The sequence below is a fragment of the Rhagoletis pomonella genome, unplaced genomic scaffold, assembly GCF_013731165.1.
Source record: "Rhagoletis pomonella isolate Grant_MI unplaced genomic scaffold, Rhpom_1.0 Rhpom_scaffold_00003, whole genome shotgun sequence".
Classification (NCBI taxonomy): domain Eukaryota; kingdom Metazoa; phylum Arthropoda; class Insecta; order Diptera; family Tephritidae; genus Rhagoletis; species Rhagoletis pomonella.
In genome coordinates, this window is record NW_023458557.1 from 81,088,337 (window position 1) to 81,108,340 (window position 20,004).

Here is a 20,004-nt window from a genome sequence, read left to right on the forward strand (position 1 = left end):
ATCATTGTTGTAACTTTTAGTTCTGCGGATTCGCAACGTCAGATTTGCACTAATGTGCGCTTCGCTTTATTTACTTGCAGCGTACAAGTAGCATGTGTGGCCGTAGCGTTACTAAATAAATAAAATAAAATATGGCAACGCTGACTTTGACAGTTTTTATTCAGCTAATCAGCAATTGTGGTGAATTTGTTCATAACAAAAGCAAGGTGAACAAAAGTTTCGTATGATAAAAGCAAACGTCTCGATTATAAGCTGCTCTTTGGTTCATAATTGCGGAATCAGTGATTTTTGTGATTTTATTTTCCAATTTGATTGCAAAATGTTATTGAAAATTAATTTTATAAAAGTGTAAACATACTACTCTTGGAAAGTCCTTCAAACGCTTATATATAGTTGATATTTGGAGTGTTTAACGAGTGCTACGCAAATTGAGACCTCGACGAGCCGCACCGTATTATCGATTTATGCAAGTAATTTTTTCGTGTATGGTCATTTCACGGACAGAAAAAATTATATTTCGTTGCGAAGCATTCCACATCCTCAAGACTGAAAAAAAAAACGCAAACTTATAAGAGTATAAAAAATTGTGCATAGGCAGATCGTTCATGCATTTTACAATAGTACTATATTAAATTAAGCGTTGGATATATGTATATATCTTGTTTGTGTGTTGACGGCAGGGCGCTGGGCAAGTGTATAAACATATTTACACATGATATAATAAAAGAAGGTAGTTCCACTTCATGAATCATGGTTCCACTTGACTTTTGGAGGTACTATGACATTTTAATCGAAATATAGCTACCAGATTGCAATTTTCCATTAAATTTTTTCAACGGCCTTTGGAGACATACACGAGATACCTGTGCTAGGATGCCGGTATACAGAATTGTTAAACGACTTTTATGGGAAGGACATTAATTCGAATTTGTTGAATCTTTTAAATAAAAAGATTTAATTATTTTTAGACAGCATAAATAAGATTTATTTTCAATTTCTGGGTAAGGACTAGCAATTCCATAAACGCAAATACATGTGTATATAGTATATACATTAGACCGCATCACCAAAAAAAGTTGCGGTTTTTCCGACGGGATTACAAAATTTATTATGAGGGGATTTTTTCAAAAAACATCTTTAAGAAACCATTTTTATTCATAAAAAACTCCATTTTTGGAGGTATTTTCAAATCGGTCCAGCTCGCTTAATCTTATTATTTATCGAAATATTTTGGTGGACGTCTTAAAATATACCTAATAGATTTTATAAATCCAATGGAAAAACCGTACCATTTTTTTTTGTATGGGGAGTGATGTAGTCTAATATAAATATACATATATGCTATATACATACATACATAAAAATATGCGATTATCTCCTACATATATTGCAAAGTAAATTTGCATTTTTGTTTGTATATATGTTTTTAATACGTATGCATATCGTACTAAACTTCTGTAGGGTCATCTGAAAAAACAAAAAAATTATGTGTATTCATTTAAACGCTTAATTGCCTCGTAAACACGTAAACCTCGCAAATAAACCGGTTTTTAATACAAATGAAGTAAGCTTACTTCAAACATCCCAACATCCGCCAAAAAATTCGAAGTGAAAAAACCTTCCTTTTTTATCATGTATGTATTTACTATAGCAGTTAATGGAATTTATATGCACTTCGTGTATTGTACTGGCCCCCGTTGCACCTACTAAGAGAGCAGTTAAAATTTTTTATTTGCCATATACATTGGGGCGATACTGATTTCCGCGGAGATTTTCTGCCGAGTAGAATACCGGCGGCTACTCTGTGTACAAAAAAAAAAAAAAAAAAAAACAAAAAAGTGAGAGTGAAGATTGCAATGGAGCAAGTTACACAAAGTAAACGCAGATGTGGCACCCAAAGATATAATTATCTTCTATTTGCTGTTGTGCTGACAAATCTATTCGCTGGAAGTTTGCAGGTGAGTAAACATCAATTAAGAAAAAAATATTCGCAGTGTATGAAATGCATAAGTAGTGGTGGCATTATATTGGTAGAAATGCTGGCATTAATAGGACAAATGAACAAGATTGAACAAATATTTCGCTAGATAGATACAATATGATGACATTAGCAAAGGCAAATGGGAATGTCGCAAAAAAAAATGAAAATATAGTTAATTATTTCCTAATAGCGGTTAATAGACCGTGTAACTTGTACCTAGTAAATAGGTACATATTAGGGATACCAATCTAGAGGTCCGGGGATCCCGGTGTTTTTGAGGTCCCGAAAATCCCGGGATTCGCTACCATTCATCACGAAAAATTTGAAATATCGAATTAATACCTAGTAAAAACTAGTTTATGAATTTGAAGTATGATTTTTGTAAAATGCCGTTTTAACTACAGTTAACAAAAAGCTTGAAACTTTACTTTTTAAATTGCAGCCTGAGCCTTTTTTTGGAAGATTTTTATGAATGTACTCATAGAGTCGCTAATGTAAACCAAACAGAATGTTTAAAGGAAAAGTTACATAATTTTATAAATCAATCTACCCAAACTTCCTCAATTCGAAAAATTTATAATTAATCCGACGTGATGGTAAGTAAAATAAGTTCAAATATTTTGTAATGGAGGAGATCGGGTCATTATCTTCAAATGGCTAATGACTACCAGTTCAGCCTTAAAGTCTTGAGGCCGAAAGATGCTTTTCATCAGCAGGTTTTTTATGTATCAAGTTTTGGTCAAGATTAGAAGACTCCAATTTAAATACTTTGCTGCACTTACGTACATATTTTAAGTGCAATAATAACAACACCGACACAAAAAAATTGGTGTTTGCTTTTAACCAGACCCACCTACCGCTATGTATTTTGACCCGCTGAATCCGAATCTGGGGTCCGTGTGACCCGTTCACCCTCAAAAGTTCGAGTAAATTGTGCCTCCCGGCACATCTTTTTGGAGTAGAATAAACATATTTAGAGAATGTGTCTTTGAATAATTTTGTTTAATGTTTTTTTTTTTATTAATCATTACTTTCAAAAGTACCTGGTATTTACATTAGGAGTGTACTCGTACGCCCAACTATCTAAAGTTTTAGAAAACTTTTACTGGTTTTGCGTTCTCGTACCCAAAAAACTTGCAAAGTGGGGGAAATTGAGAGAGCGAAATGTGAAGGAGAGCTGCAAATTTCTGCTGGGATTTTTCCCAGCTAAAACTTGCAAGTAAGAAAATCAGCTGATCACAAACACATGTTTGTAAATAAACAAAAGAAAATATGGCCTTTTTGAGTTATTTATTGCAAATTTTATTATTAATGCTAGTGTATAACTAAAAAGTGCGTAAATTTAATAAGCACAACGTTTGTTGAGTGTATTTTTCGTTAATTTGCTATTAATCTCCAGTTTGTTTACTTTAGTGCGTGCTGACTATGGTTGCCGTATGACATTTTTCGTTTGTACCATAATTTTCCTTTAAATATACCAAAATAGATTTAAATGAAGCATGCTGAAATGTTTTTTGCTGAAGTTTTCGGTTTTGGTAGGTTGATTGTTGAAATGAAAATTTTATAATTTTAAACTTACTCTTTTACATTTTTTTGGATCTAAGATGGGTGTTTGGAGGAGATACTCTTGTTTGTAATGCGTCCCCATGTGATATCAGAAATAATTATGAGAAAAATAACTTATTCATTCCGATATAATTAATTCGTTTTTTAAAAAGGTTTTTCTTATCCAAAACGATTCAATTGTATAAAATGCCAAATCGGGTGAAAATGCACCAAGCAGAAAATAAATTGCCAAATTAATCACCAGTGGCAACTGTGCAAGTACTTCTGCTGATATTTCGTCTCTTTGAGAGCGAATGCTTCTAAATTCTCAGAACTTTTTCTGCTGGAGAATTTTTGTTCTCTCAATACGAGTACACACCTATTGTTATTTGTGATGTATGCGTTCCTTAGTCACATGGTTTTTTAAATACGTACCTACAATTAAAAAAATTTATTACTTTAAAATTTACCTAAATTAATAAATATCTGATTTTTACACACCGTTTATATTAAATTTTAAATGCTTTCAGTTATTGAATTTTACTCCCGGAATTACTTAAACAATATCCCGAAATACCGAGATCAAACTGTTCCGTATATTTTGGCATCCCTAGTAGATATGTATGTACATATATACTACTAACAAACTAGTTTTAATGATTTCCAAACACACTCTTTCAATAAACAATTGATGTTATCGGATAGTATATACATATGTACATATACATGTATTTATGTACATACCTACTAGGAATGTTAAGACTGCAATTTTTACAGAGCTCATCCTTTATAGTAAATTGGGAATTCCCATTGTTTTTGCGTTTGTAGTTTATCAAGATTCGGTTTATTATTGTGCTTATATATAATTCAATAACTGCATCACTCCCCATAAAAAAAAAAAAAAATCGGTACTGTTTTTCCACCGGAATTATAAAATCTATTATATTTTAAGACTTTCACCGAAATATTTCGGAAGAATATTAAGATTTACGTCAGCTGGACTGATTTGAAAATACCTCCAAAAAATTGATTTTTTTTGTGAATAAAAACAGTTTTTTAAAGTATTTTTTGCAAAAAATCACCTTAGATACTGTTTGGTCAGTTTAAAAATGAGCAGAAAAAAAAATTTCAACGGAATCACAGTAATGAGAGTTTTGATGCTGTTTTTGAACTCTTTTCAAAGACTGCTTTAAGAAAACCTCAGCCTAAACTTTATCGATTCAGACTTATGAAGTATCATTGGAAAAGAATTTCCTCAACCTTTTTATTTCTTTGCAAATAAGCTCATTCAAAGCATGAAAAAGAAAGGTAAGACAAAATGAGCCACATTCCATGTGGAATTAAGATGTGTTGGTATATGAAATAAAAAGGCTAGGAAATACCTTTCCACTCCTACCTCACAAGTCTATGTCGGTAAAGTTTGGCCCAGCTCTTCAAGTTTTTCTTAAACAGATCTTCGAAATAAGTTAAAAACAGCAGCAAAAATCTCATTACTGTGATTCCATTGAACATTTTTTTTAAAAATATTTTTCTGCAAATTTTTTAAGCTTAAACTGCTCTGAAATTTTAAGAAAAAGCATTTGCCAAGGTTTTATGCATACGGCCCTGTGTCTCGTTACAACAAAGTATGTATGTATTACAATCCGAGACCGATAACATATACATACATACATATTTATATTTGATCTAACCCTGGTATTTGTGTATTAGGGGGTTATTAGAATCCAGATAGGGGCTTCAAAACTATCATACTCGAATATACACAACTCTGGAATACTTGATTTGAAACTTTGACTTTTATTTTTGCCTGGAAAAATAAAAGCCAAAAATTACCGACAATTTTCTGCTCAAAAAAATAAAAGGCAAATTTTAACATTTATTTTAGCCTTAAAAAAATAAAAAAGCAGAAGTAATCGGTATTATTTGCTCAAAATAATAAAAGTAAAAAAAAAAAAATAACTAAAATTTTTTGCTTTATATCGGTCTCCGATTACAGTGAATTCCAAACCAAATATGACCTTTTATTAAATTTTCTCTTTTATTTTATTATAAAAGATATTCGGTAATCGCAACAACGACTGATTTTAATCAGTCTCGACTACCGAGGGGGTACTATATTTATATATGCGCATACGCATGGGCAGCCTTTTGTTTCATTTAATTCAGCATCGTCTTATCTCTGTTGAGTCACCTACCTACATATATGTACAGTATCGGTCATATCTATAGCACGCCATTTCAAAGTGATATTGTGTGCAACTTATGTTTATTTATTTATATTTGAGAATTTTCAATTAAAATACAGTTCTTTCTATAACAAACCCCATACAAACCCAAGATTAACAATTTGTAGAAAACTTCGAAAAAGTGCAACAAATTTTCACCTACATTTCAAACTTTTCTCTCGGAAGTGTTTGAATTTTTCTGAACATACAGTTTTATAGCCCGATCAATTTTAGTCTGATAATGTGCAAGTTTCAAGTGGCTAAAAGTTGCCGCTGATTTTTTAGAATTTTTTTCGCCAAGGATGTTGCGGTTTTCTTCCATATACAAATAAATTGAGTTTATTCATTATATGGAAGGAAGCTAATGCGACAAAAAAAATTAAAAAAAATTAACGGTAATTCGTAGCCACTTGAAAGTTGCACATTATCAGACTAAAATTGCAGTGGCTAAAAAACTGTGTACTCAAAAAAATTCTAACACTTCCGAGAAAAAAGTTTGAAACTTAGGTGAAAATTTGTTGCACTTTTTTGAAGTTTTCTGCATCAAACATCAAAGATCGACGCGATTTTTTAGCAACTTCAAACTTGCACTTTATTGTACTAGAATTTAATGAGCTATAAACTGCATATCACAAATTCATTTAGAAATTCTAGTTAAAATGCTTGGAACTGGGATGAAAATTCGTGGAATTTTTTTAATTTTTGCACACAATTTGAATTTACATGTTTTTTCTTAGTTTCAAGTCCGGTTGTACCAATCAATTTTAAACTTATCAGCCCGTTAAAATTTAAAACTACACAAATCTGGTCGAAATATTGTACTTGTACTTTTTCTTTTTTCCAGCTGAAACCCCGCAGCTGCTCCTGCTGAAGTTCTTCCAGAAATTTTATATAAAATACAATATTTTTTTTTTGCTGAATTTGATTTTAGTCAATGTCTACATATATATGTATGTATGTACGTACATACCTACACCTATGTACATAATATTTACATATTTACTGACTTCATATCAAAAAACTCATTAAAATGCTGAGTGGTCAGTTCGTACTGGAAATCGTAGCAATCAAAAATTTGAACAGCCAAGCAAACGCGCTTACTACATACATACAAATATACATATGTACATACATATCAACATATGTATTCAATCCCATCCTGTAAATGCAAATGAAAAAATGCATGCGTAGGTAATGTTCAAGACTTTAGGATAAAAAAAAATATATTTTTTTAGTCCATGTTGAAGTAAATTTAAAACTATGTCGTCAGCCAAACCTCGGTTTGGCTTAAATCAGTTGATTTGTAATTCGAATACTTTGATTTCTTAAATTTATACAATGCAAATGTGGATTGTAAATTTCTAAGCTTATTTTATATGTAATCCTGCAAAGGAACAAATAACATTTTTTTGCTTAAAGTAATGTGTTAACTGAATAATTCATAAAAGTAGGTTCAACCAAAACAAAAAAAAAAACGAAAGCTATCTGCGTCAGCTTAGAATTTCAAAAATTGCTTTCCATGTCCAATTCAACACCCTTTTCAAAAAAAAGATAAATTTACGAAGAGAAAAATTAAAATAAAGCTATGTCATATCCGTTCGAAGGCATCGGCATCGGTGAAAATAAAAATTTTATATTATATTCGTATGTAGGTAGTATGTTTACACGTATTCATGCACATTTCCACATTAGACCGTACCAGAAAAAAGTTCGCTCTACACTCCTCAGTCTAAAAGTATTTTTGCAAGACGCATTTCGAAAATGGTTTTTTTTTTTTGCCGGAATTAGGGGTTGCCTTTTTAATTTTTTCGTAATTTGTTCGACTTTTACAGTCTTACAGATCTTAAAGTCTGATATATCGATGTTCTTGTCTTGAGGAGACGATATTTTATTCCAACGTTCATTGACCTCAAGTACCCCGTTCTAGTATGTACTTACACGCCAGATCTCAGTTCTTATCGCCTTAACGTACCATCCTAATGTCAGTAAATAAAGCCCAACAAAAACCATTCAACTTTTGTTTAGGAAGTATAACGATTATTCCTGTAGAACTAATTTAGAAAATTTATTTTTATGCCGACTGCAATGTGGTGGAAAAAGAAATAGGGACACGGCATTTTAACAAATTTTTCCTATTTCTCTTTTGTTTATTTAATATTTATTATTATTTTTTTTTTTATAAAAGCATAGCTTATTATCTAACATAAACCATTTAAATTCATATTTCAAACTTTGTGCAAAAATTGTAAAAATTCTGAAAAATTGCATCTAAATTTTCAACTTAACTGGCCCATAAAATGTTAGTAGAATAAAGTGCAAGTTTGAAGCTCCTAAAAATCGTATCGATTTTTGATAATTTGTGTTCTGAATGTATTGCGCACTTTTCTCCATAAAAAAACTTCGAACATACTTTGTTTGGAAGAAAGTGCTTTAAAAAAATTGCCAAAAATCAACGCGATTTTTTAGCAGCTTAAAATTTACACTTCAATCTACTAAAATTTAATGGGCTATAAAACTACATACTCAAAAAAATTTGAAAAAATGTCTTGTCCCTATTTATTTTTCCACCACTGTATGTAGGTGTCAGTAAAAAATGTAAAAAGGAGACCCCTAGGTTTGGCCAAAAACAATTTTTTTAAACTGCTTTGCAAAAATACCTCAAGACTCAGGGGTGTACGGCGAACCTTTTTTGTTTGCTTGTAAGGTGGTACGGCCTAATGTACCCTGCAAACCAAAGTTTCCGAAATCTTAACGAAATCTTTAGGAGTATCTCATTTCTGTAACGAGTTTTTTACGAATCTTCAAAGAAAATTGTATGAAGGGGTTGACACGAACTCGTAAAGAAATTTCTGTATGAAAAATAAAGAAAATTCTGAAAAAATTCTGCAAGAAATTCTTCACATAGCAGCATTATTTTCATTGCTTTACCGATTTTCTTCCGAAATTTCGTAAAGGAATCGAAGTGTGCACAGTTTATTTCATTTTAGAAAATTCGACAAAAAATCGGATGAGATCTTTACGAATTCTTTCAAATTTCTCTACAATTCAGAATACTCTGAAAAAATGGTTTGCAGGGTACTTACATATGTATGTATGTATGTATATTTCTTTGTGGAAATCTTCTGGTTTAGTGCTTGTTTTTGATCTGTTTAAACAGTTCTTTTATTTATTTATTTGTGATTCGCTTTGTTTATTTTTTCGTAGATTTTATACTTAAGTCAAGTCGTAAATTTAATACTTGTTCGCGAAAGTCTACTACTTTTTGTAAGCGTTTATTTTTTAGTGCTTATTATTTACTTCCATTCCGCAATATGTATGTACATCTTATTATTTACATTTAATCTATACGTTATTGAAAATGTTTTGCTTCATAGTTTTTTTTATGAATTTCCATCAGTGTGCGAAATCATTTTAACTAAATATATACAACTGACAGGGATTTGAAGGGGTCAAAGATGAGGAAGAAAACTAGCATAACATAGTATCCAAAGAAAACAAATTTTTAGGTCAACTCAGAACTCCAAATTACTTAACCAAACCGAGTTTCACGTCGATAGCATCAAAAACAACGAAGTTGATTTAAGTCAGCCAAATCGGGTATATATGGCGGCTACATGATATAGTGCTTCGAACCGAACAAAACTTTGTTATTCGCTTATTTTTACTTATTTTTTCGGTTATTCCGAGATCGTTTTCCGGTTCTTCCGGAACCGTTTTTCGTTGCTTTTGAAATCCAGTTTTTCGGTTCTTTTCGATCGGTCGCAAGGCCTGGGTTCGAGCCCAGTTTCCGACCACCATCAAAAAATAAAAACAAAAGTGTTTTCTATAGCGGTCGCCCCTCGGTAGGCAATGGAAAACATCCGAGTGTATCTGCGATGAAAAACAGTTTCTCATAAAGTTACAATCGCCGTTCGGTGTTAGATAGATGGACTTCGGATAAGCTCAGCGAGCACTAAGAGAAAACCATGTCTAATCGCAAGGATTTTCTATCACAGGGTGAACGGGAGGCGTTCAAGGGATTTTCTTCGGCGTGCGATAGCAACTTATGCGTCGATTACGGATAGCAACGCAACCACAGTTCGGTTGCCGGCTGGCAACGCAACTGTAAAGAAAATTTGTATTACGAATGGCAACTATCGTAAGTTGCTGTAGAGTTATCGATAATCGAAATTTGACAGTGCGATAACCAGCAAGCGGCTGTAAACAAGCTGTGCGAGTAAAATTAAATTATTAAAATAAAGAGTTTTAAAGAAAAGACAGCAATAAAGCTAACTTCATCACAATTATTTATTTAATAGGAAGAGAAGTGCATGAACGCGGCCTCAATCAGGCGACATTTAACGGATAAATCCAATCCTCTAGAGCTACCGCGAGCACTGTAATCAAAAGTAAATGCTTTCGAGGTTTTTCTTTTATTATCGTTTTGTGTTCATTTTCAAAGCATATTGAGGACTTCCAAAAGGAGCTGTAGTATAATTGGTTAATAAACAGATGAACCTCATCGTTCAACTTCAATACATCCGCTCATAAAAGCTTGCGCACCTCTTCGTTTTTTCGCAGAAGGAAGTGCCACAGCAATGACTGCAATTTGGAAAACATGGTGTGTCGGTAGTTTCAAAGGACGTACTGCAGTCGATAAAGGCAAAAATTTGCAATCAGTCATCGCTTTTGTTTCGCCAAAGGGCGTACTCCACAGGAACTAAAATTTCAAGTTATTATTTTGTTATTTTCACCATATTCTGTAAAAGGAAACTGCATTGCAAAATGTTAGTATCGTTCAAATTATTAAAAAGTAAAATATATGACACACTTTTCAATTTGTGCTCCTAAATAAGCTCCAAAAACATTCCCAGCAACCACAAAAATGTAGTCGCCTGTATACACACTTTGTAGCAACTGCAAGTGTCAGTTGAAAGTTGCCAGTTGCTATCTGTAATATCGTTTTGGCAACTAGCAACGCAACTGAAGTTCGATTGCTATCGATAATCGATCTATAAATATCGCACCGGAGCCTCTCTGTTGCAGCTGTATAGAGTTTGATGTGGTGCAGTTATCCCAACACATTTTCTAATATGGGCGTTTGCGTGGCTGTAGTCTAAATACCTTAAATCGCACTTTTTAACCAGCCACTTGCGAATGACGTAAAGAATAAAGAATGATGGGGATGCGATCCTTAAGTTTCGTTTAAGTAACTAATGGATGTGTTTAATATTAGAGTACAACAAAAAAGTTTAGTCCAGAAAAAATATGCAATGAGTAGCAGTTGACTGGAAGTGGAAGGTCGCATTAGTCAAGTTGCTTGCTATCCTTCATTACTTATCACTGGAAGAAAATGATTCAACATTCTACTTCATCAACATATGTATGTACATTCATATTAGTGACGTAGGCGTGTAAATATCCACTTATTATTTACTTTTGCGGGTTGCTGATATTGGTATGCCGGTGACACAGATATGGAAGTTAGAAAATTAGTAAAGTAATTAAAGTAACATGAGTCATCCATTAGTCCCCTCGTTTTAAGATGTTGTAAAAGATTTTCAATCGGTTATTGTCTGAGAATTAAAAGAAAACAAGTTATTTTTAAGCAAAAAACAAAACCGACTTCAATTCTCATATAAAAATTTTAGATTACCATTAATTTCTTCATGATGCAATGATCGGATGCAAACCAAATTAGTATGGGACCACCCTTGAGCTACCATCTTTAATATAAATAAAGAATTATAGATCGGTTAAAGTAGTCCAGAGTTATGCGGTAACATACATAAAAAAAAATTAAATTAAAAGAAATATTGCGACGAATTGATAAACTTCTCCTTTTTTGAAGTCGGTTTAAACATTTTCTAATTTATGAAAGTACTTAATAGAAAATAGTATAAGTAATTGGACCAAGTCTGATAGAAATCGATAAAGCGCTTACCGATATACTCTATGTAGTCATAAGTGGGTGGTGCTACGCCTATTTTCTAAAAATCTATAATAATTTTATTTCTTGTTAAGGGATTGTTGTAAGTATTAACTTCAAGTTATTGAAATATCCGAGTTCCCGTGTGTCTAAAATTTACCGCTATATGGGAAGTGGGCGTAATTTTAGCCGACTTAAAAAAAGTTTCAGCCAGGGACCATAACAGTTGCAACTTTTATTAAAAACAACGCTCTTTAACAATTATTTTTTGCCTTTTATTTAATTACTCCTTAAATAACCATTATCTCTGCCGTTTATTTTATAAATCCAAAATAACTATTATTTTTGATTTTTATCTAAATAATCTGCAAATAACAGTTATTTTTGATTTTTAAATTATATGTCTTAGATAACAGTTATCGAAGACTTTTTTTTTATAAAAAAATCATAGATAAAAATCACTTACCTTTATTTTTTAAATCATACTTATAAAAGTCATTTGTATAAGTCATAGTAAGGCGTTTGTTTCCTAACACCTTCTTAAATGCTAATGACTTTTATACGAATGATTTAAAAATAAAGGTCGGTGACTGATTTATATTGATGACTCTTAAAAGTAAAAGTCACTGACTGATTTTTATTGATGACTTTTATAAATAAAAGTCTTCAATAACTGTTATCTAAAACATATAATATAAAAAACAAAAATAATTGTTATTTTTTTTTTAATTTTGCATAAAAACTGATTTTCAAATTTGAGTCTCGGTGTAAAAAGGAACCGCGTGGTATGAATCACTTAGTTGTAGAACATTTCCTTCATTGTGAATTTTTCCATGACAGTTTTCCTCAATAACTGTTATGTTCGGTCCCTGGTTTCAGTATATTTATTTTCTGTACCAAGGGCAATGACTATTTATTTTGGTAAACTGTAGATCTCAGAAATAGGTGGTGCCCCGTCCATTCCCCAAAGCATTATAACAATCTCATTTATTGCCTAGAGACTATTGCAACCATCGCTTTTGAGTGAAGTAGCTTCGGTAGCTACCAATTTATTGCAGTTTTCGTATTTCTGTAAATTACCGTTATATGTGAGATGGGCGTGGTTACCGCCGATTTCGCCCATTTTCAACACTAACCTACCTTGGATAAAGGGCAACCGTCTTCAAAAAAAGTCACAACTCAAAATTTGGCATTTTTGAGATTATGCCCTAGAAATGTACGCAGAGCTTTTATTTACCTTTCAGCAAAAGCTGGAGCAAATTTTTGTTATAATTTGTTAAAAAAAAAAACCTAAGGTAATGTCGCCTTGCCCATATGATTATCATGCGCATTTTCTGACAAACGACTTATTTTGAGTTGTGACTCTTTTGAAGACGGTGTGCGATATGTAACCAATTTCATTGAGATATCTCATGCTTTACCCAAGTTATCTTGTAAGTGGACGGGCAGAAAGACATCCAGACATACGGGTACTTAATTAATTCGATTTCTCTTTTCATTCTGAGCATTTGTGCAGAAGTGTGTTCGGGTATAAAATTGTATCGCCTTTCGGCGCCTTGCTTCCATTCCCACTTCTAACTGCTGTAACTTCTAAAGTCCGTTGAATTTCGAAATGGGAAAGCGCTTAAACAATTCTTAAAAGTATGTCGAACTTTCTAAACGAAAAATAAATCTTCACAAGTTTTATTTTTTTTTGGGGTAGTGTAACCCCTTATTTTAAGATTAAAAGTGCTCTTTTCGAAAGCCGTAACCTTTTGAGGCTATCCTTTGGACTTTTCGATTCTTTTATAAGCGTCTAATATAATATTTTTCTTCTCTTCGTTTCTCCCTTTCCTGTTAGCCTGTGGGTTGGTCAATTGACGCTGTATTAATACCTGTAGCCGAACAAATAGCCCATGCTGGCCTTTTTGACATTCGCTTATTGCCTTCTTCTGCCGCTTGTCCCGATAAGTCACCATAGATAATGAAGATGCTTGTGAATTTCCGATGTTGCCTAGTTGTGACAAAACAACCTCATCGTCGGCGGCGTTGTCGCTTTCTAAACCTCGGAGCTGAGGCCCAATGTAACGATGTAGTGCAGTAGCCTGCCTGCCCAAAGTTTGCTAGGATACTTCCGTTGTTCCCATTCCGGTACCATGGTCTGGGTTTTCGCACAGAAACTTGGGTAATTCAAGAGGATTTTTTTAATGTTTTATAGATGCTGCAAAATTCATTTTTAAATAGTTTTGTAGTTTATGTTTTATTAAAATTCGTAAAATTGTACTCTCCTTGCCTCAAAATGCTATCATCTTAAATTGGGGACACAAATTTCTGTTGTAAATTGGTCATCACACAAATGTACTTGTCCGTGTATACATACATAGTTTCTTTACTTATTGCAAATCGCAAATTTTTGAATGGCTTTTATTTTCGCGAGTCGCTTGAGTGGTACTTAAATGAATTCCTGCTCAAATTCTGAGGATATATATATATGTACATATGTAGATATGTATGTATGAATATGTATAATAAGTTCGTGCAGAAAGGCATTAATTCAAAATTTAAAATTTTTAAATTTTTTGATGCTGGAGTACTTACATATGTACTAAAATTGTACACAGTTCGTATACATATGTATATGTATGTATGCATAAAAGATATTTGTTTCTAATCTATACCGCAAAAATCTAATTATATGTATGTTCTATGCTGAAATACTTTTTATGTATTTTCTGTGAAATGTGAAATTTCAAGTTAATATACTTTCGAAGATCGCGTGCCATATGAACCTTCATTCAGCCGTGTAGTTGGTGCGTGTGCACTCCATTTATGCTATTTAGTCTTATTATGTCGGCATCTTTGTATCTATAGACATTAGGGTCGCCCAAAAATGCATGTCTAAAAGTAAAGTCGGAATTTTGCTGCTCTCAATCCCTAGGGTTCTTCTATACAAAAAAAAAAAAAAAAAAATAAACCCATTTTTTATTTTGAAATCAATAAATATTTAAAGTGCGCTCAAAGCGCTCAAAGTTGTCCATGTATTTTATATGGGAAAAACACAAATTTTCCTTGAAATGGTATAGAACTCTTAAAGCTCAATATTTTTCGATCGGATAACTCTGTTGCTCTGCAGGAGATTCCCAATAATAATACCCAATTGTTTATTTAACAAATTTTTCATAGTAACTATAATTTATAGGTCCGCCAAAAACCCGCAAATACTACGAAAAATGCAATGGGAGGACCAATAAAAAATCGTTAGTATTAAAAAATGGTTAAATAAATATGTGGGTATTACTAATGAAAGTCTCCTGAAGAGAACCTGAGTTGTCCGATCGAAAAATATAGATTTTCAAGGAAACCGAGAAAGGCCGTTTTTCCCATATAAAATACATGGGAAACTTTGAGCGCTTTGAGCGACCTCTTAAATATTTTTGGATTTCAAAATTAAAAAATAGAAGTATCCTTTTTTCCATATAGGACAATCCTAGGGGGTGAGAGCATTGAGATTCCGACTTTACTCTTTTTGGACCAGCCTAATACGCATACATACATATTTACCTACATACTACGTAGTTCAAATTGAAACTTGCGTTAAATTGATTGCATTTATGATCGCGTTTGTATGAATTAATGCTGAATATTCAATTAAAAAAGTGTATGAATTGACCATTGATGAGAGTAAATTCACATCTGTCATACTTGATAGGAGGTCAGCCAAAGTTCAAATCCGTTTGTGGTACGTAATATTTTTACGTAAAAAAAAAAAATTAGGAAGCAGAAGCAGAGCTTATTGCGAAAAAAGGTGGAATGTAAACTACATATTGAGACGGGATACTTTTATCAAGCCACTTTAATGAGACACGTAGTGCTATACGATTGTTTAATATTATTTAAAGACCGTAGCTATTATTTGCATTTAAAACCCAACTAATAATAAAAAAACGAGCGATTTACTTTTAAAATGGCTCGATGTGTCTTATTAAAATGACAGCGATTTTAAGAATGATACAAAGCGGAATGCTTAGTCGTTACAGAAATTCATTGATGGTCACGTGTAAAAGATAATAAAACGGCCGTTTGATACATACGTATATATCTATGTACATTAGACTGCATCACTCCATTTCCAAAAAAAAAAAATCGGTACTGTTTTCCCGTTAGGATTATAAATTCTATTATATTTTAAGACTTGCGCCAAAATATTTCGGTAAGACTACTAAGATTTACGCGAGGTGGACGGATTGGAAAATATTGTTATTGAGCTTTGTACCACGATTATGTTTAAGTAATGCGGTTTTTGATGCTGGGTTTTAACTTTTTTTCAAACAAAAAAAATTTGCCGTACATCGCTGAGTTTAAAGTATTAGTTCTGTTCGTCGAGAAAAAGATTTTTACGAATTTGTACGAACTATCATGATTCTTACGCAAATCGCGGTCGTGCAGAGCAAAAAATTATCCATCACTCAAGAGAGTAAAGTGACGGTGTCCTGGAGAGAAGTTGCAAATTTTTGCTGGACAAATTTTAGCCAGCAAGAATTTGCAATCGCGAAAAACATATGATTGTGTAGAACGGGTTACTTAAGGTTAATGACCTTTGGAACAAAAAAAAAATGTCTCCTCGAGGCAAGAACAACGCTATATATACCACTTTAATATCCGACTGTAAATGCCGAAAATATGACGAAAAATGTAAAAAGACCCCCACGTTCGCAAAAAGAATCGAAATTGCCTAGCAAAAATACTTTAGGACACAAGAGTGTGCGGCGAACTTTTTTTCCGGTGCGGCCTAATGTACATACTTGCATACTACATATACAGCCAGCATCAAAAATATATGCATACCCTGACGTTTTGACGATTTTATCTGTTTCTATTTTCCGTAAAAAATGTTTCTTATTTTAAAGGAAGAAACTGCGAAACACCCTCGGCAAAAAAAAAAAAAATCAAAAATCAACGAAAATTTTTGAAACTTGCTCTTGATTATACTAAAATTTAATGGGCGACAAAACTGCATACTCCAAATTTTCTAAGAAATCGAGTTGAACAAAGCAAAATTTCGATGCAAGTCTCTTAGTATTTCTTGCATTTTTCCCCCGAGTTGTGTGTGAAATTAAAATAAAATTATTCTTGTCGTTTTCGCTGTTGAATGAACTACATATATTATAATAAAAAAATATGAAAAATATAAATAAATAAAATCGGCAAAACGTCAGGGTATGCATATATTTGACGCTGACTGTATGTATTATTTGTTCTCGCTCATATGGCGTGATAAGATCGGAATTGCGCTGGAATATAAATAAAGGCAAAGGTTGAAAGTATGCAACACCTTGGAATATGTAAGAGGGTAAGAAAAAATGGAATGTGCGGGATTTAATGGGTCAGTCAGGAGCAGAGTTGGGCAAAATATCTGATTTTCTACGTAATACGATGTTTCAAAAAAAGTAAAAGGGGGATTTAACAGAAATCACGAAATCAGCGTTAATGTGCGTGAGCTTGATCGTTGCGTCTAGTACCATGAATTTCCAGATAATTTTATGTCGTGAACAGTGTAAGTTTCGCCAAGCCATGTGATTCCATCTCCCTGTTTACATTCATAATAGTAGCTCTGATCTAGTACTCCATGAACTTACAGGTTTTTACACGAACTTACAGGAAGTTACAGGAAAAATGATACCGTACTCCAAATTCCTCCATAATCCTGTAAATGAGAGCGATTTTTGGAGAGTTGTGTAGAGAATGAAGTTGCAAGATTTTACCCGAACTTTTTCTTCTGGTAAAACCATGAAAAGTGTCCAGTGATCACTGGTTGACGTTTTTACAGGAAAAATGTTTTTTTTTTTTTGTTCCCGTACTTTTTGTTGTTACTCACTTTTTACTCTCACTTCAGAGAGTACTTTTGCTGTTTGACATTTTTACAGGATTTTGCACGAAAAGTATTGGATCAGAGCTAATATCGAACAGATTGGCGCTTACACATGTTAGTGTTTGGCCGAGCTTCTCCTCCGATTTGTGGCGTGCGCCTTGATGTTGTCTCACAAAGGGCACTGTAGGCCCAGTTTTACGCCAGCTCCGAATGGCGATTTTATTTTTATGAGAAGCTTTTTTTTTAATGGCAGAAATACACTCGGCGGTTTGGCATGGCTTGCCGACGCGACCGCTTAAAGAAATAACTTTTTATTTTTTATTTTTTTGATGTCGGTCGGAAGCTGACGAAAAAGACGTTGGTTTTTTTTCGAAATTGCCTTGCAAAAATCCTTTACACTCCTACCAAATGTATGTACAAATGATGTGTCTGTATATCGTCCGTTGGGTCATAGAGATGTCTTCTGACGTGCCCGGGACTGCTCAGCTACAAACAGGTACCGGTTTGGATGCTTCTGGCGTAAATGACAAAGTAACAGAGAATCAAAACCAGCTTTCTTAGTTGAAACAATTGAATTTTTTGACTAAATTGAAGAACATTTTTTTAAGCCAGATCTTAATAATCCAGCTTTTTTGAAACCTATTTACGTTAAAAAATTTTTCCGAATATTGCATTAGAAATTTGATTTTTTCTGCAAGCAAACGCGAACGCTTATATTTTGCGTTTCTTTACAATTTAAGGGTATTTACTAAAAATAGAGTTTCCAACTCGGATGTTGTTTCCATACAAACATACATACATATGTACTAGTGTTGGGAAGTATCGAGTACCTTTGAGGATCGAGTTCTTTGGTATCGATACTTTTAATGATCGGATATTTTTGAGAGTACTGAGTACTTTCTTTTAAATATGCACATCTTTGTAATATTTCAATGCGTAGTGTAGAAATTTCACAATCTGGCAGCACCTCATTCAAATTAGTATTGTACTTGAAAGCTATTGAAACTTCAAATTGAGTACAATCATTTCTGAATACCGATAAATGTAAATAAAACACAGTACTTTTAAGTATCTATTCGACACTTAATACTGAGTACATTTAATCGATTCTGAGAACAGAGTATTTTTTAGTACTGAGTACATTCGAGTTATTTTTTGAGTACTGAGTTCTTTGGAGTACTCAGTACCGATACTTTTAAAAATCGAGTACGGTCGATCCTTTTGAGAATCGAGTTCGGAGTACTTTTGGTATGGATACTGCCCACCACTAATATGTACATACAAATATTTTTATTAATCTTCAGCAAATAAAGATAATAAAATATTGAACAAAAAAATTTTTGTTTTTCAGGACTGCGTATGGTATGGCGTTTGCAACAGTGATGCGTATCAGCATAAGCAATATTGTGTTTACAATGGAACTGCGAAAGTTCTGCCTGCTGATGGATTGGAGCTACTTAAAGAAAGATGCAGTCATTTGCTCGACGGTGGCGTAACTGAGTTTTGTTGCGATAGCGAACAGGTATGTACATTTGTTGGAGACTTACAACGCACCACATTCTTCATTCGTCGTGTGTGTGTGTGCTATTAGCGTGCTATTTGCTAATTGTATCGTCATACATTTTTTTATCTCATTTAAGGTTACAATACTGAACGATAATATTAAATTGGCTGCGAATTTTCTCGAGCGCTGTCCGTCGTGTATGGCAAATCTTGTGCGTCATTTATGTGACTTTACGTGTTCACCCAAACAATCAGAGTTTACGAAAGTTGCTGAAACTGCTATCTCAGCGAATGGTGAGTTCAGTAGCAATATTTCTCGGTTTGTTAGGCAATGTCTCACTTAAATACTATTTATATCTATGTAGGCAAAGTTTACGTTAATGCATTGGATTTACATATAACTGCTGCATACACAAATAATACGTACAAATCATGTTCACAGGTAAGTTTTAGATACTTTTTTTTTTTAAACTAAATATTTAAGATTTTGATAAGAACTTACAAAAGTGTTAATGGCACTAATGGTGTTAATGGTATACATATGTAACAATGTATACATATGTAACATATGTTTTGCACAAAAATAATATAATAATAGGTCACTTAACGCCCTCTTATGTACAATATACAATAGTCAACACCCCTATTGTCATTAGAATGGTTAGAAAATATCTTGCAATACTAACTTCAAATGATTATATCTTTTCGGCCCCAGAAAAATCTTCACAAAAAACAATAATGTGCTCGAGACTGAAATTTTGTAAAGGCTACAGGAACAAGGGAATCAGATTTTGGAACAATGTAGGAAACGGTTGAACAAAAAAAAATATATATATGTATTAGCGTGGTCCTTCAAAATATCAACATCTAAATTTTGTATGGGGCACACGCATTTATTTTGTTCTACGTATAAAATAAAGACATACACGAAAGTTCAAATTTAAAAACTTTGAGGCCGCCACCAGGGTGTGAAAAAAAGTGATAAAAGTACGTT

General features: G+C 33.0%; 1 protein-coding gene across 11 annotated transcripts in view; it reads left to right on the forward strand.

Annotated features, from left to right (window-relative positions):
* Positions 1 to 208: 208 nt before the first annotated feature.
* Positions 209 to 20,004, forward strand: part of LOC118735646 (NPC intracellular cholesterol transporter 1) — a 37,471-nt gene continuing 17,675 nt past the window's right edge. For 4 of the 11 annotated variants that reach the window (XM_036465516.1, XM_036465525.1, XM_036465527.1 and 1 more), the window contains exons 1-5: positions 209 to 773; positions 1,652 to 1,958; positions 18,859 to 19,029; positions 19,148 to 19,304; positions 19,376 to 19,452. In XM_036465516.1, coding sequence (XP_036321409.1) covers positions 1,857 to 1,958; positions 18,859 to 19,029; positions 19,148 to 19,304; positions 19,376 to 19,452 — 507 coding nt within the window. In that variant the 5' untranslated portion in view covers positions 209 to 773; positions 1,652 to 1,856. Of the gene's footprint in view, positions 774 to 1,461; positions 1,565 to 1,651; positions 1,959 to 18,858; positions 19,030 to 19,147; positions 19,305 to 19,375; positions 19,453 to 20,004 lie in introns of those variants that run through there. The other 7 variants (XM_036465517.1, XM_036465518.1, XM_036465521.1 and 4 more) reach the window with 7 other exon arrangements.